The sequence below is a fragment of the Pteropus medius genome, unplaced genomic scaffold (assembly GCF_902729225.1).
Source record: "Pteropus medius unplaced genomic scaffold, Ma_sr-lr_union100, whole genome shotgun sequence".
Classification (NCBI taxonomy): Eukaryota; Metazoa; Chordata; class Mammalia; order Chiroptera; family Pteropodidae; genus Pteropus; species Pteropus medius.
In genome coordinates, this window is record NW_024342471.1 from 26,569,927 (window position 1) to 26,583,177 (window position 13,251).

Below are 13,251 nucleotides of genomic sequence, written 5' to 3' on the forward strand. Positions count from 1 at the left end.
TTGTCCGCGCATCGTCTCACTGAACTAGCACTCACGCCCCCGACGAGGCCGTAATTTCCACGCGGCTGTTCGCTCGGCAGCGCCGCCCCCGTGAGCCCGGCCAGCCGGCTGTGGGCCGCAGTGCACGTCTCGTGGGAGCAGCGGGGCTGTGCTGGGGCGGGCGTGATGCCGGAGGCCACACAGCTCGTCCCATAGCCCCCAGGCAAGGCCGCAGGCTGTGCTCTTTGGTACTTGTCATAGCGGGTGCACATGGTAGGTGCTGCTCACATAGTAGGGACTCAGGAGGCAGACGGCAGCCACCTGCACAGGTCTTTCTCGTTACGGCAGCATCTAGTTCAAAGGTTGAACTAGAAGCATCTCGTTCAAAGGTTGCCTTTCTTGAGAGATGCCTTTTCTTTCCGAGGAAAGTCCAGAACCCTCTTTCGCCCCTTCTGATGAGCTTCCGGTAGGAGCAAGGCCCACTGGAAGCAAATGGAGTTTGGCCAGGTGGGGTTGGCTGGCTGGGCAGCCGGCCCTTCCAGGTCCGAAGTCCCGGTAGGGGAGGGTGACACCAGGGGCTCCCTCTGCCTCCAGCCTTCCCAGTTCTCACTGTCTAAATCATCTGGGGAAAAAATCATTCCTGGTTCATTGACCTTTCTGCAAATTTTAATTTACGCTGAGGAGTAAAATGTCATATAATTTTTATACATTTGGCTGAGCTTTTTCACTGTTAGATTAAAAAACAATTCTTTATCAAGACTTCATGTCAAACTTGTTCAAGGGGTAATTACCTCAGGATAAACGCTTCATCTGCATAACGCTGCCCGCACGGGGCCCCCGCGGGTGCCAGGCGCCGTGTTTCTGTAGAAAGGAGCGTTGGAGAGGTCCGGGGGTCAGCTCGGGGACCGTGTGAGGCCAGGACCCGCGCCTCCAAAATGAGGCAGCTTTTACTGCCGGCAGCTTTTACTGCCGGCGCCGAGCCACTGACGTGCAGCTCGGAGCGGGAGTCTGCAGAGACTTGTCCCCGCCAGGCCCCGCCCAGCACACGGCTGTCCCGTGTCCCAGCGTGGGGTTTAAAGGCCGACACCATCCGTTGGCCTCTGTCTGAGAAGCGGATGGTGGTGTCTTCTCCACTCAAGCATAGAAAGGGAGAAGCATCCGGCCTCCACCTTCAGGAAAGCAGGGTAGGGGGGCTGGGGACGCCTCGGCCGGGACACACGGACGCCTGTGCCCCGAGCCACCGTGAAAAGCCGCTGATGTGGAGGCATCGGCCACGGGTTCCGTGCATGAGCAGAATTCCAAGGAAAACGCCACGCATCGGGCTCGCCGCACGCTTGGCGTCTGGGGCATCGATAGCCACGTATGGGCCGCGCTCAGGGCCACGACCTAGAGTGACGGCATTTGTCGTGACTCGGAGCCTCATAGTCCGGGACTTGACAAAGGCGTGTGGGAGTCGGGGGACGATCGGACGCACCCCAAAGTGCAGCGTCCTGCCCGCCAGTTCAGTTCGGCGGGGCCGGAGGAGGTCACTTCCGTGGCTCCCTCCAGGGCTGGCCTTCTGCAGCTCGGTGACACCCTCGGGAGACTCCAGCTCGTCCGTGCCATGCGGGCGTCCAGCACACAGGCACCGGCAGTGCACACGGCGTATCCAGGCGGCTGTGCAGGTAGCTGCTAGAACCCCAGCTCTGACGCCGCCCCCCTGAAGCCTTCCGTGTTGCCTCGCCCGGCCTGCGCCCCACAGGCCCCCCGCCTCATGCGGGACCCCGTGTCGGCACTTTGCGCCCAACCCTCCCACACCAGCGTTTCTCCCCTGCACTACGCCCGTGAGCACGCTCGTCTGCGCCTGGGACGGGCAGGGTGGACGAGGCCTGGGCGGGGGCAGGAGGGCCACAGAAGCCCCTTCGGCAGCTCAGCTAGGCCCTCTCCTGGGTGTGGGCTGGGACACCAGGGCGACAGCAGATTGACATTTATGAAGCACAAAGGATCGTGCTTGTTGGTGGCAGACGGCTGGCCAGGTGCCTCCCTGCCCTTCGTCTGGCCACCCAGCGTCCCGCCCTGAGGAAGGGGCCCGAATGCCATCAGCGTCCAGTTTGCTGTACTGACTTCCTGGGGACGGGCACTGAGATGGAATCCTGAGTGAGCGTCCAACGTCCTGGAATTTTCTGGTGCTCGGCCCTTCCCAGAAGCCCAGCCGAGTTGCTGCCCTCCACCCGTGCTTCCGAGCCCTGCCTGGCAAGTGGTCACCTGTCAGGAGCAGGGCGGATGCCGAGTGGGGCACAGGCTTGAAAATTAGATCTGTCCTACACGAGGGCATCGGTGCCATGTGGCCTCAGCGTCAAACTCTGAAAGCTCTGGGTCTCGCGTCGGGCCCTGGGGGGGAGCCAGCCCCCCTGGGTGCGAGAGGCAGCACCCGTGCTGGCTGACCCCACGCACCCTGCAGGGCTCCCCCTCCCCGGCCCCTGGGGACCTCACGTGCATGGTCCACCTCTCGGCGTCATCACTTTCCGGTCACCTGGCACCTGGGCATCCGTCTCCCAGGCAGATCCCGGCGCCAGGCGCCGAGGGCCCACGAGTGTCCGTGGGGTGAACAACCTGCGTGACCTTGGCCAAGCGCCTTCGCCCTCTGGCCTGTCTCCTCCGCGCTCAGGGTGAGGGACACGAGCTGACGCTCACCCGGCGTCTGCCCCGTGCTGGCGTCATGTCCCTCTTACAGGAACAGGGACCGGTGCTCAGAGAGGCCACTGCTTGTCAGGTCCCAGACAGGGGATTCGAGCCCCACCCCAGCGGGGCCTGGCTGCAGAGCACCCGTCCGCACGCACACTGGCAAGGACAGCACCCTGGTGCTGGGGACAGCCACACACTCACCTCCCCCTCTCCCGAGCCCCCCTCGGGGCGGGCAGCGCCGAGTCCTGCCCCCCGAGGCCCACTCACCAGGCGTCGCCAACGCTGGCTGCACGGGCACCACGGCTGCCACCAGCACCAAGGGGACAGAGACCGCGGGGGCTGAGACTTTGCGTGTTTAAACACTTGGATTTAATTTCTCTCAGGATTCCTTCTGTCTCTTGTCAAGTTTGTTTAAAACTAATGGAAGTAACTAGCAGACCGCGGAGGGGCTGCGCAGCACCTCGGGCAGTGGGCCGGAGCGCCGGGGGGCTCCCAAGTCGGGGGGCTCCGCATCGGGGGCTCCCAGGTCCGGCCCACGGGGGAAAAGTGCTGCCGCCTTCCGCGGAGCCCACAGGAGGGCTGGCCCTCGGCGTACGCGTGTCCTCACAGGCGACTTGCCCCCCATGGAGCGACTTGCTCCTCACAGTCAGCGCTGGCATCCGGTCCCCGAGGGGCCGTGCCGCGGGCCACCTCCCTGCCATCGCGTGAGGGCCTGGGAGTGCCGCAGCCCCAGGAGTCGGGTCCCTCTGAACAGCAGAGAGCCCCCTGGGGGCCTAGATGGGCACCTGCTGGACACCTGGGGTCCCCCTGCCAGCTCGCGGAGAACCGGCCGGCGTGGCTGCTGTGTGGGACGCCCCACAGGCCAGGGTTCCATCCCTACCTCCTCCTCCCGCCGCTGCAAAGTTGTGAGAGGCATGTGAGCCTCAGTTTCCCCATCTGCATGGTGTCCTGGGGCCCCCCGCCGACGGCCTCCCGCGGGAACACGAGCTGGCCGCGCCTCACTTGGTGCCGGGCACGGGAGACGAGCCCTTCCCCCACGCCCCGACAGGAACGCAGTCCGATCGAGCTGGTCTGGCAGCTCTGTCTCATCCCTGATCAGCCCCACAGGACTTTAACTTTCTCTTAAAGACGAAGAAATCAGAAGGCCAGAAACAAGGACAGTGAGAAGCATACCAGGTGACGTGGCACTGTTAGGTTGCTGGCCTTCTGCGCCTGGGATGCCGGTGGCAGTGATTTTCGGTGGCTCTTCCCCGTGGGGACATGGCGCATTTAGCTGGGGCAAATGCATCCCCCCAGCAGCTCACGCTGGCTCCTGGAGACCCCGCCACGCTCAGGAAACGGTCCCTTTGCCCTTTGCTGAGGCAGAGGGGGCAGGACAGCGGTGCGTCCTGCTAACGGAAAACCCTGGCATGTCCACTCCGCCTTCGCCTGGGGAGGGCGGCCAGACCCCGTGCCAGGCGTCGTCTCTGTGGACAGAGCAACCCGTGCGTGCCACCACCCGCCTCGGCCTCTGTCCTCCTGGAACACGTTGTCCCCAGCAGAGATAGAGCAGACGCCAACAATGCGTGTGAACAGGGAAGAAAGGGGGCGGAAGAGGAAGCAGAGGCGGAGCAGCTCACGGAACGAGCCGAGCCTGGTAAATGGCTCAGCGGTCAGCTCCCAGCCACAGCACCGCCTCTGAGCCTCCCGGCAGCCAAAGCAAAGAGGGACACGGCCTTCTGGAGCAGGAAGGGCACCGGCTTCCAGGAGACGGGTCCTTTCTGTCCTCGGGCCTCAGAAGTTCCCCCAAGGGCCTGCCCTCCGAGCGCTCGGTCACCGTTTTCAGGACTGAGCGTTGGTGTCATCCCGAGTGGTTTGTGTGCCGAGCGACATGAACCCGCGTTGCACAGGGTTTCGAATGGGAGCATCTGTTTATCCAGCGTAGTATTTTATGAAGACACAGACTCCGGGAAGCACGCACCTTACCGATCGTCGCTTTCAGGAACAGCCCTGTCCTGAATGCCCTCCTTCTGGAAAGCTGGTCCCCCAGCCCTGCGGGAACTTGGAATGGCCCCCCATCTTCCCGCAGCCAAGTTGTGACCCCCGCTTCCCCCTGGCGGGGGCTCAGAACCTCAGACAGGATGGTGACCCGGCAGCTAAGTCGTGGTCACGCCGAAACTGGATATTAGGATTCCAGGTTGTCACAAGGCCCCATGGTTTCTTGTGACTGGACGGACCCGTGTCAGACACAGATGCTACCATTTAAAACCCCACGAAGACCTGTGGCTGTGCCACGTGGGGAAGCCCGCCTTTACCCCACAGGCATGGTTCCAGGGGGGTCGCACACGGCAGCCGTTTTGGGTGGCACCACCCTCCGTGTCCTCGAGGGTCCGTCATGCCCCGAGGACATCCACTGTCTGAAAAGTCCCCGGACCCAGCAGACCGCGCTCCAAGTCCCTGTGAGGCTGTGCCGAGGCTGGCGGTGTGCCCCGACAACAGCATTGACCCCCGCCCCAGAAGCCACCAACGCCCCGGGCCTGTTTCTTATCAAGGCGATGGCACCATCATGTGGTACAGTGCCGAACACCCCCGTGCTGTCCCGTTGCTCGGCGTTACTGGAACTTTGCTTTTAGGGAACAAAGGGGCCCATTTATGCATTTCGTGCTAATCTCCCAGCAAGCAGAGAACTGTCATTTTTATCTCTGTCGGTGACAATTAGGTGTCAGAAATGATTGATCCCGGCGGTTCGTGGCTGATATTCATGTGTTTACCATCGGGGTGAAGGGCACTCCAAAAGCAATTTGGAATTTTCCCGTCACTTGAAAAACAATGTAATTATTCCCTCGCTGGGGGGACACGTCCGTGGAGCCACAGCCACCGTCACCCAGGGGCCCTCACCCTCTGAGGGTTTGTGCAGCCCCGAAGGCCACCCACGGGCGCCCTAGGGCCCGGCGGGGCGGGAACAGCGGGTTCTACCCCACTGAAAACATTTTTATATTAAATGCGTAAGTGGGAGGTGCCGGTGACTGGGGAGCCATCTGAGTGACGCATAGGGGACGAGGGGACATGCAAATCGTTCATTATTTCGAGGCAGGTGACAGCAAGAGGTGAACACAGAGGGGAACACGCTCTCGAAAGTCACAGTGGGAGCTTTTTTCAGTTCCTGCAATAAACAGTGATGGAGTCGTGTACGCCGTGACAGTGAAATCACTTGAGAAACCAGTCATCCCACCATGATCGCGGAGAGACCCACGTTTTCATAAATACGAGGTGACTTTACCCATCGTGTTTGTCAGCAGAATGTGGCACTGGCTGTTGGTGCTGCGTCATTGCCGCGGTGTCAGGTGGCAGCTGCAGAGGCACATGTGTAAAAAGGCACTAACGTGGGCCGGGGGGGCACGCGGCTCCGGGATGCCTTTCTCCGCGGCCGAGTTACGAGCGGCCGGGCCTGCGGAGTCACCGGTGGGGCCAGCGGTTCGGGGCACGAGGAGCGTGTGGGGAGCTCAGCGCGGGGCCGCTCGGCGCTGTGGGTGGACACTGCCCGCTCTCCCGTCCAGTCGCCGGGGGCGCTGGAAGCGCTGCCCAGGGTCACCGCCCGTCCAGCTCTGGCCCCGCCCGCCCTGACGGGCCCGCGGTGTCGTCGGGTTTGTGGCGCTGATAGATAAGATGAACCCGCGCATGCAGCAGGTTCGAGCTCGCTCAGCGCCGCCGCTGTCCTGCCCCGTCCCCCCGCACCCCCTCCCCATGGTCCCTGTGGGCCGGAGAAACGGCCCCGTGAGGCCCTCGAAGTCTGCCAGGGGCGGAGGTTTGCGCGTGGCCAGCGATGGGGGACAGATGTGGGAGCTGCTTCAGGTACAAAGTACCCTGCACAGCCCCTACCAGACGCCCGCTGGGTCCGGGGTGACGAGGGCGGAGCCTCGGCACAAACACAGGCAGCAGCGTCTGGGGGGCACGAGGTGCGTTGCTGCTTCTCCTCGGGCCCTTTCTCCAAGGCAAACCCCCCGGAGGGAGAGGAGCCGGTAAGGGAGGGCGAGGCGCAGCCCCGTCGCCGGGCGCCTGCTGCCTGCAGAGTGGCCGTGGCCGGGCCGCCACCCTCCGCCCGCCAGGCTCTGACCGTTCCCCTCTCCTCTTGCAGTGACATTCAGCAGCTGCTTGGGGACCACGGGGACGCAATATGAGACCGACAGCACGGACTTCAAAGTCGGGGCAGACGGGACGGTCTTTGCCACCCGCGAGCTGCAGATCCCCTCCAAGGAGGTGGCCTTCACCGTGACCGCGTGGGACCGCCAGACCGCCAAGCGATGGGACACCATGGTGCGGCTGTTGGTGGCCCAGACCTCGTCCGCACTCTCTGGACACGAGGTAAGGCTGTCGGCACATGGCGGGCTCGGCGAAGTCCCAGTAACCTGCGGCAGGGCCTCTGCGAAGGCTCTGATGACAGGCCGGCCCCTCAGTGGGCTGAGCCAGCCGGCAAGGCCCCCTCACCTGCCCATCTCTCCGCAGGTGCTCAGGGTCCCGCACTCGGATTAATGCGCTGCTGTCGCCACCTTAACCCCAACCAAGGGGCCTCGTTCCTGTCCACGCCAGGCACTGCTCGTGCCTGAGGCCTGGGGCCACCAGCCCCAGAGGCGCCCAAGGCCTGCGGGATGGGGAGTAAGGCAGAGGCCACACGGCTGGCTGTGCGGGACAGCCAGAGCAGCTACTGTAGGACTGATTCACAGAGGGAGGAGCAGGGAGGGGCAGGGAGGAAGAAGGACAGAGGGACAGAGGGTGGGCTTCACACAGACGTGAACCAGTCACTGTCACCAGCCCCACTGTGACTTTGCTTCCCGCTCACTCGCCTACAGGGCCTGCCTCCGTAGGACAGGATGGGGGGTGAATTCACTCCCCCCAGTCCAGAAAGGCCTCTCTCGTCCCATGTGTCCCAGCCACCCAGGACCGGACCCCTCGGCAACCCACGGCCACCTCCAAAGTCCCGAGCGTTAGGTCTCACTTGTCCGGGGGCCCAGGTCCTGGTCACCTCCTGCCTGCCCCGGTTTTGGCAGCTGGGCCGGCCTCCGGCGTGGGGGCTGTGGGGCCAGCAGAGAGGTGACGGCCCAGCTGGCCGGTGGCACGGAGCGCGTGCCGAGGCCCCGCTCAGTTCCCATGCGGCCCCGGGTCACCAGTGTCTCCGTGACGCTGCATGTGTGGCTTGTCAGCAGAGGACAGCAAGCGGGTGAAGCGGTGCCCGGTGACCTTGGGGGCACCCATGGCGCTCCCTCGGAATGTGCCCATGGGCGTGAAGGCGTAAAGCGAGTGGCCAGACTCCGTCCTAGAGACTCGCCCAGAACCTCACACGGACCGGCCCCCAGCGGGAGACGGCTGCAGGTTTCTCCAAACCTGTTGGCCAAGGAACCCCCTTCATGGAACTTCTTGCACAGCAAGTGTTCTAAGGAACCCACTTTGGGAAAACAGGGGTCCGTGTCTTGTTTTTAAACGAGGGGGAGGTGGCCGAGGCTGGAAACGAGACGGCCGTGCCCGGGGCGAACAGCAGTCCCTTCAGCGATGAGCCGAGCCCACAGGGAAGGACAACTTGACCCAGACATGGGAACACGATTCTCAGAGCCGCGTGTCCCAGATCGCGAGCCTCGCCTCGTGGGTGACGGAAACCATGGCTGCGAGAAGGCAGTGAGCAAGGCCGGCCCAGGGAGCCGCCCTGGGGACACTGGCCCATGTGGGGACCCCCTCCAGGTGGCGGGCCGGGGAGCAAGGGCAGCCGCACACAGCTCACACCCCGCACCGGGAAGCAGGCAGCGTGAGCGGAGGGGGGGGCTCCTGAGGCCTGTCGGGGGCCTCGGATGAAAGGCGCCGGTCGAATGCATGATGCCACCTGAGTTGATGGAGAGATTTCTGGTATAATTGACCCCGATCGCTCATGGACGTTGACCGCAGTTAGGAGTCCCAGCATAAGTGCACGTCCAACCCAGCTTGGGCCGGCCTTGATGGCAGAACAGGGGACACGGAATCCATGCCCCACGCTCAGACAGACCTGGCGAGCCAGGTCATGGGGTGACCGTGGGACCGCGCAGCCGAGCGAGTGAAATGCGACCCTAAGAGGCAGCAGGCAGAGTCTCCGCCAGCCCCCAGACCCATCCCTCGCTGTAGTCACCTCTCCTTTGCTGCCGGCGGCCCCCCGTGCCCTCTCGCCTCGAACCCAGGCGCCCTGTCCTGACTTCCGAGGACCTCACCGAGACCCCACTCTACGCGGTATCAACTCATCGCATCCTCACAGCCCCAGAAGGGGGCGCTGACACTGTCCCCACTTCACAGACGGGGAAGCCGAGCCATGTGACCGTCGCCCCTCTGCCGCACAGGAGAACCCACACTCCAGAAAGGAGTGAAAAATGCCTTCCCGGGTACAGCCGAGGCCGGCATCGGGGCTTCCGCCAGGGCCGCGGTCTGGGGCCAGGCAGAGGCTCGGCGAGCTAAACGCTCACCTCGAGGAATTATAAAAAGAACAGGGAATGAAACACGTGGCAGAAAGAAAGAAATAGTAAAACCGAGAGGAGGAAAGAATGGAATAGAAACCGTAGAAAGAATCGACACGCAGACGGGGGCTCTGTGAACGAGCAAGCGAATCAGGCCGCGAGGAGAAGGGAATTTGCAAATAATCCTGGCCAGGAATGAAACGGGGACCCGCGGCCGCTTCACAGGTACGGGAAAGGTCATTCGAGGGCGTTATGTACAATTTATACCAATATATCTGAAAATAGACAGGAAAGGGGGAACATTCTAGCGATACACAGCTTACCCAAACTCAGAGGAAAAAATCGAAACCGCATCATTATCCAAACGAAATTTAAATTAAAGTCTTTGTCACAAAGACATGCCCACCCCATCATGGCCACATTGGTCAGCTCCACCCAAGCCAGAAAGAGGAGTTAAAACCAGCCTCACCTAAACACGTCCTGAGAGGATCGCTCTCCCAACCAGACAGACGCTGTCTGAACACCACCGAGGATGTCACCCAAAGCCAGGGGGAGCCGTGTCTGGAACCCACCAAACCCCCGAAAGAACAGCGGGCATCACAGACGAGCTCACTCACGAGCAGATCAAAAAAAACCTAACCGAAATCTTAACAAACGTGCATTCAGTACAGAGGGTAAATCCTGGCCACATCTGTCTGTTTCAAGAACAGAAGATGGATTTAACACGTGAAAGTTAATCCGCGTAATTCAACCCAGAATAAAGGGTGAGAACCACGGACCATCTGCATAGTGATTATTAAAATTTAAGCTCCACCCAGGATGAAAATATTCAGCAGGTTAGGATGAGAAAGGACCAGCCCTGGTCCCGTGAAGGCGTCTGTGGAGAACCCGCAGCGATGGACAGCTGGGGAGCTCGGAGCCCCCCTTGACGGCAGAAACAGAATCAGCAGAACCGACACTAGCTTATGTGGCTGTGATTGTAGAAGCTCTAGATTATCTGTCGGTAAATAACCAGAACTGCTGAGTGACAATAACGAGGAGGTAAGAGCCATCGCACCTCTGCAGACCAGGGACGAAGCGCCGGAAAATGAGATTTGAACCAGACAGCGACCCCAATGGCGCCGACAGTGACCGTGTGACTAGGAACAGGTCTCACAAAAGTTGCTCGAGACTCATCCACATTATTGGAAACGATCAAAGGATCCCTTAGAGATGGGGGACGCGCCGTGCTCGCGACAGGAAGGCTCGATGTGGTGACATCAGTCCTACCCCAGGTTTCCGTAACCTCGACACAGTCCCAGCCGAAGTCCCAGCCTGTTCTTCGTTTGCTCGTGGATGGAGGGTGAGGAGCTTTAGATCTTTAAATGAAATGCAGAGGGCTCAGAGGCGCCTAGAACAGCACCAGGAGGACGTGAGGCCGCGCCCGCGAGCCCCGCTGAGCCCCGCTCAGCTCCTCCGCCCTGCACGCTTGGCGCTTGGGGCCTGGCGCTTGGGGCCGGCCTGCACTGCGGGGTGCTCCACAGCCCCTCTGGCCTCCAGCCTTGGGCACCAGCAGCACCCCCACCCCCACATGAAACCAGAGCTCGCCCAGTCACTGCCAAGCGTACCTGGGGGGAAGCGCCCTGCGTGCGAGGACCTCTGAACTGCACGCCTTAAAATGGTGCACAATCTGATGAACCTCGTCAAGGACACATGGTGGCACTCGGCGACAAAGGTCAGCAAACCACAGCCCGCAGGCCAAATCCGACCTGCCACCTGCCTTTGGGTGGCCTGCGAGCAAGTGGAAAGCTGAGCGGAAGCGCGGCCAGGGTGTGTGTGACAGCGACCGAGGGCGCACGCAGGAAGTGCAGACAGTGAGTGACCGGGGGAGACAGACGCAGGCGGGCCACGGCGGGGAGAGGCGGACGGGCGGCCGCATGTAAGACGTGGCGTCCGCGGCAGGGCCGCGTGGACGAAGCGAAACGGGCGGGGCGGGGACCTTGGGGGACTGACCTTGGGGGACTGACCGCAGAGGGCGTCCTGGCTGGGATTAGAGAAGGCGGGCACTTCGGTCGGGGACAATGAGCAGGAGTGTTTTGGCAGAAGGTTCTAGAAACTCGGCCTCCTTCAAAGGAGCAGTCGGCATTGTTAAGTCCCGAGAAGCCGTCACAAAGGGCACCGTGAAGCCAACCCCTCCGGGGCGTCGGTTGAGACCCCAACATCTCAGCTCTCTGGGTCTCATTTCTCGTCCCGCGAGGCCATTTCAGGAGCTCTCTGTGGAGTTGGGCAAAACCGACAGCTTCACAGCTACGTGGACCATAAAAGTTTGGCAGCGTTTCTCCCGCCTCCGTCTCCTAGCAACCGTTTCCGGGCGGGTTTCTGTGAGGGAAATAAGCAGCGCTGGAATCTGGGAGAACTTTTTCTTTTTGCGCAGTCTTGCAGGAAAGCTGATAGCGATTCAATTAGAAAATGCAAATGAGGTCACATATTTCCCACGGGAGAGCTGAATGGCCCCTACGGAGTCGGCGTGACATTCCCGCCTAACAGTAAATACTGAAGACAAAGTTTCTCTCACGGTCGCCATCTGACTGGCTGCTGTGGCACTTGTAAGCAAGGATGGGACCTGTGGGTGTAGTTTGCAAGAAAGAAACTGTTGTTTATGAAAGTGCTATTGGGTCTTCCGGCCCACGTCAGCATTTCGTGAAAGGTAAACTCAGCTTAGCGACGCCCAGGTGTCAGACGGGGCCGCGGGGCTGAGCGTTCTCTCCTCAGGGTTTCTGCCTCCCCAGGTATGCGGGCTGCCTGTATGTCCCCCAGGGATGCTCAACACCCCACACTACCCAGGGGCCCGCCCCAAAAGTCAGCATTGCCGAGGGGAGAGACCCTGGCCTAGAGTCTGGGGTGGGACCTCTCGGGAGCCTTGGTGTGCTGGGGTGGGACCGAGGATGGCCGGGCTACCTGGCCGGGCACGAGGCAGTGACACGCACACACACGCATGCACACAGGCCCGGGGCTCACCATGCCTGGAGCGTGGACGGCAGCCGACCCGTCATGGCCTGTAAAGCCATGACGTCTGAACACACCTGCTACCTGTCGGTCACACACCGTCCTGCCTGACCCTGGGCACTGGGCGGGTCGGAGCTGTGTCTCGTGTGTGCATTTGGGGTGGCGGGGAGAGGAGGTCGAGGGCGCAGGACCGAGCTTTGAGATATTTGTCAGAGAAACGTGGTTTGACACTACTTAAGAACAGCACAAAACCATCCCGCGAGGTGGTGGTGATGGTTAAAAGCGGCCTAGACACCCGGGTCTTAACTCGGCCCAGCTGCTCACCGCTTCAGAGCCCAGGGCCCAGCTGCTCGGCCCACATAGGAGCTGGTGCCACCACCACGCTCCGCATCCACACCTGGCCGTCTAGCTGAGGGACAGAGAGGACGGAGGGCCTGAGTGCAGACCCCACCCCAGCCCTGGGCCTCTCCAGGCACCCACCCCTGGGTGTATGCAGGGGTGGGGCCAGCCCCCACCCGGTTAGGTTGTCGTGGGCCCGAGTGAGCAAGGCAGGAGGCGACAGCAGATGTCGAGTATTAGCGCTGAGGCTCCCCTCCAAACAGGCACCGGAGGAGATAATGGGGTGATCGCGCCATTCCAGGAAGCCTGTCCCTGTGTGGTTTCTGTGAGACTTTCCGAAACGTCCCCCGTCCTTGGGAGAGATCGGAAACATGAAGTAGCGTGGCGCTTTGCGGGTAAAGACAGCCCGTTCACGCCCCAGCCCACCCCCAGCAGAGTCGCGGATGGAAGAAAACGCCTTTGCAGAGCCAAACTCATGCAAATGTTTGCTGAGAAGGGCTCACGCGTTCCGTTCGTTAGAGTGGGGATGTCTTCCTGTTGTTTTATTTTGTGTTCATTCAATACGTTTTATTCTGCCGGTCCTTAGCTACCATGGAAACCAGCCAGAAGCGGCAGACAGCACCCTGGTTAAGTATTTTAAATACACATGCTTGCAGGCGAATGAAAGTTACCATTTTTCAAATGCATATCGAAAGGGAGGGACGTACAGGAACCTGTGTGGATTTTAGTGCCCGTTTTTTAAGAAATCTACTCATCCTCAGTGAAAATCCACAGCAGGTTTGACATTTGGGGGAGGGGGGCACATTATTTCCTTTATCGAAGCATGTTTAACCCAAAA

The 13,251-nt window shown here is 61.3% G+C and overlaps 1 protein-coding gene across 1 annotated transcript in view; it reads left to right on the forward strand.

Moving 5' to 3' along the window:
- Nucleotides 1-6,750: 6,750 nt before the first annotated feature.
- CDH4 (cadherin 4) overlaps nucleotides 6,751-13,251 on the forward strand; it is a 96,613-nt gene continuing 90,112 nt past the window's right edge. The window contains exon 1 of the mRNA XM_039864737.1: nucleotides 6,751-6,984. Within this exon, the coding sequence (XP_039720671.1) occupies nucleotides 6,934-6,984 (51 nt within the window). The 5' untranslated portion in view covers nucleotides 6,751-6,933. The remainder of the gene's footprint in view (nucleotides 6,985-13,251) is intronic.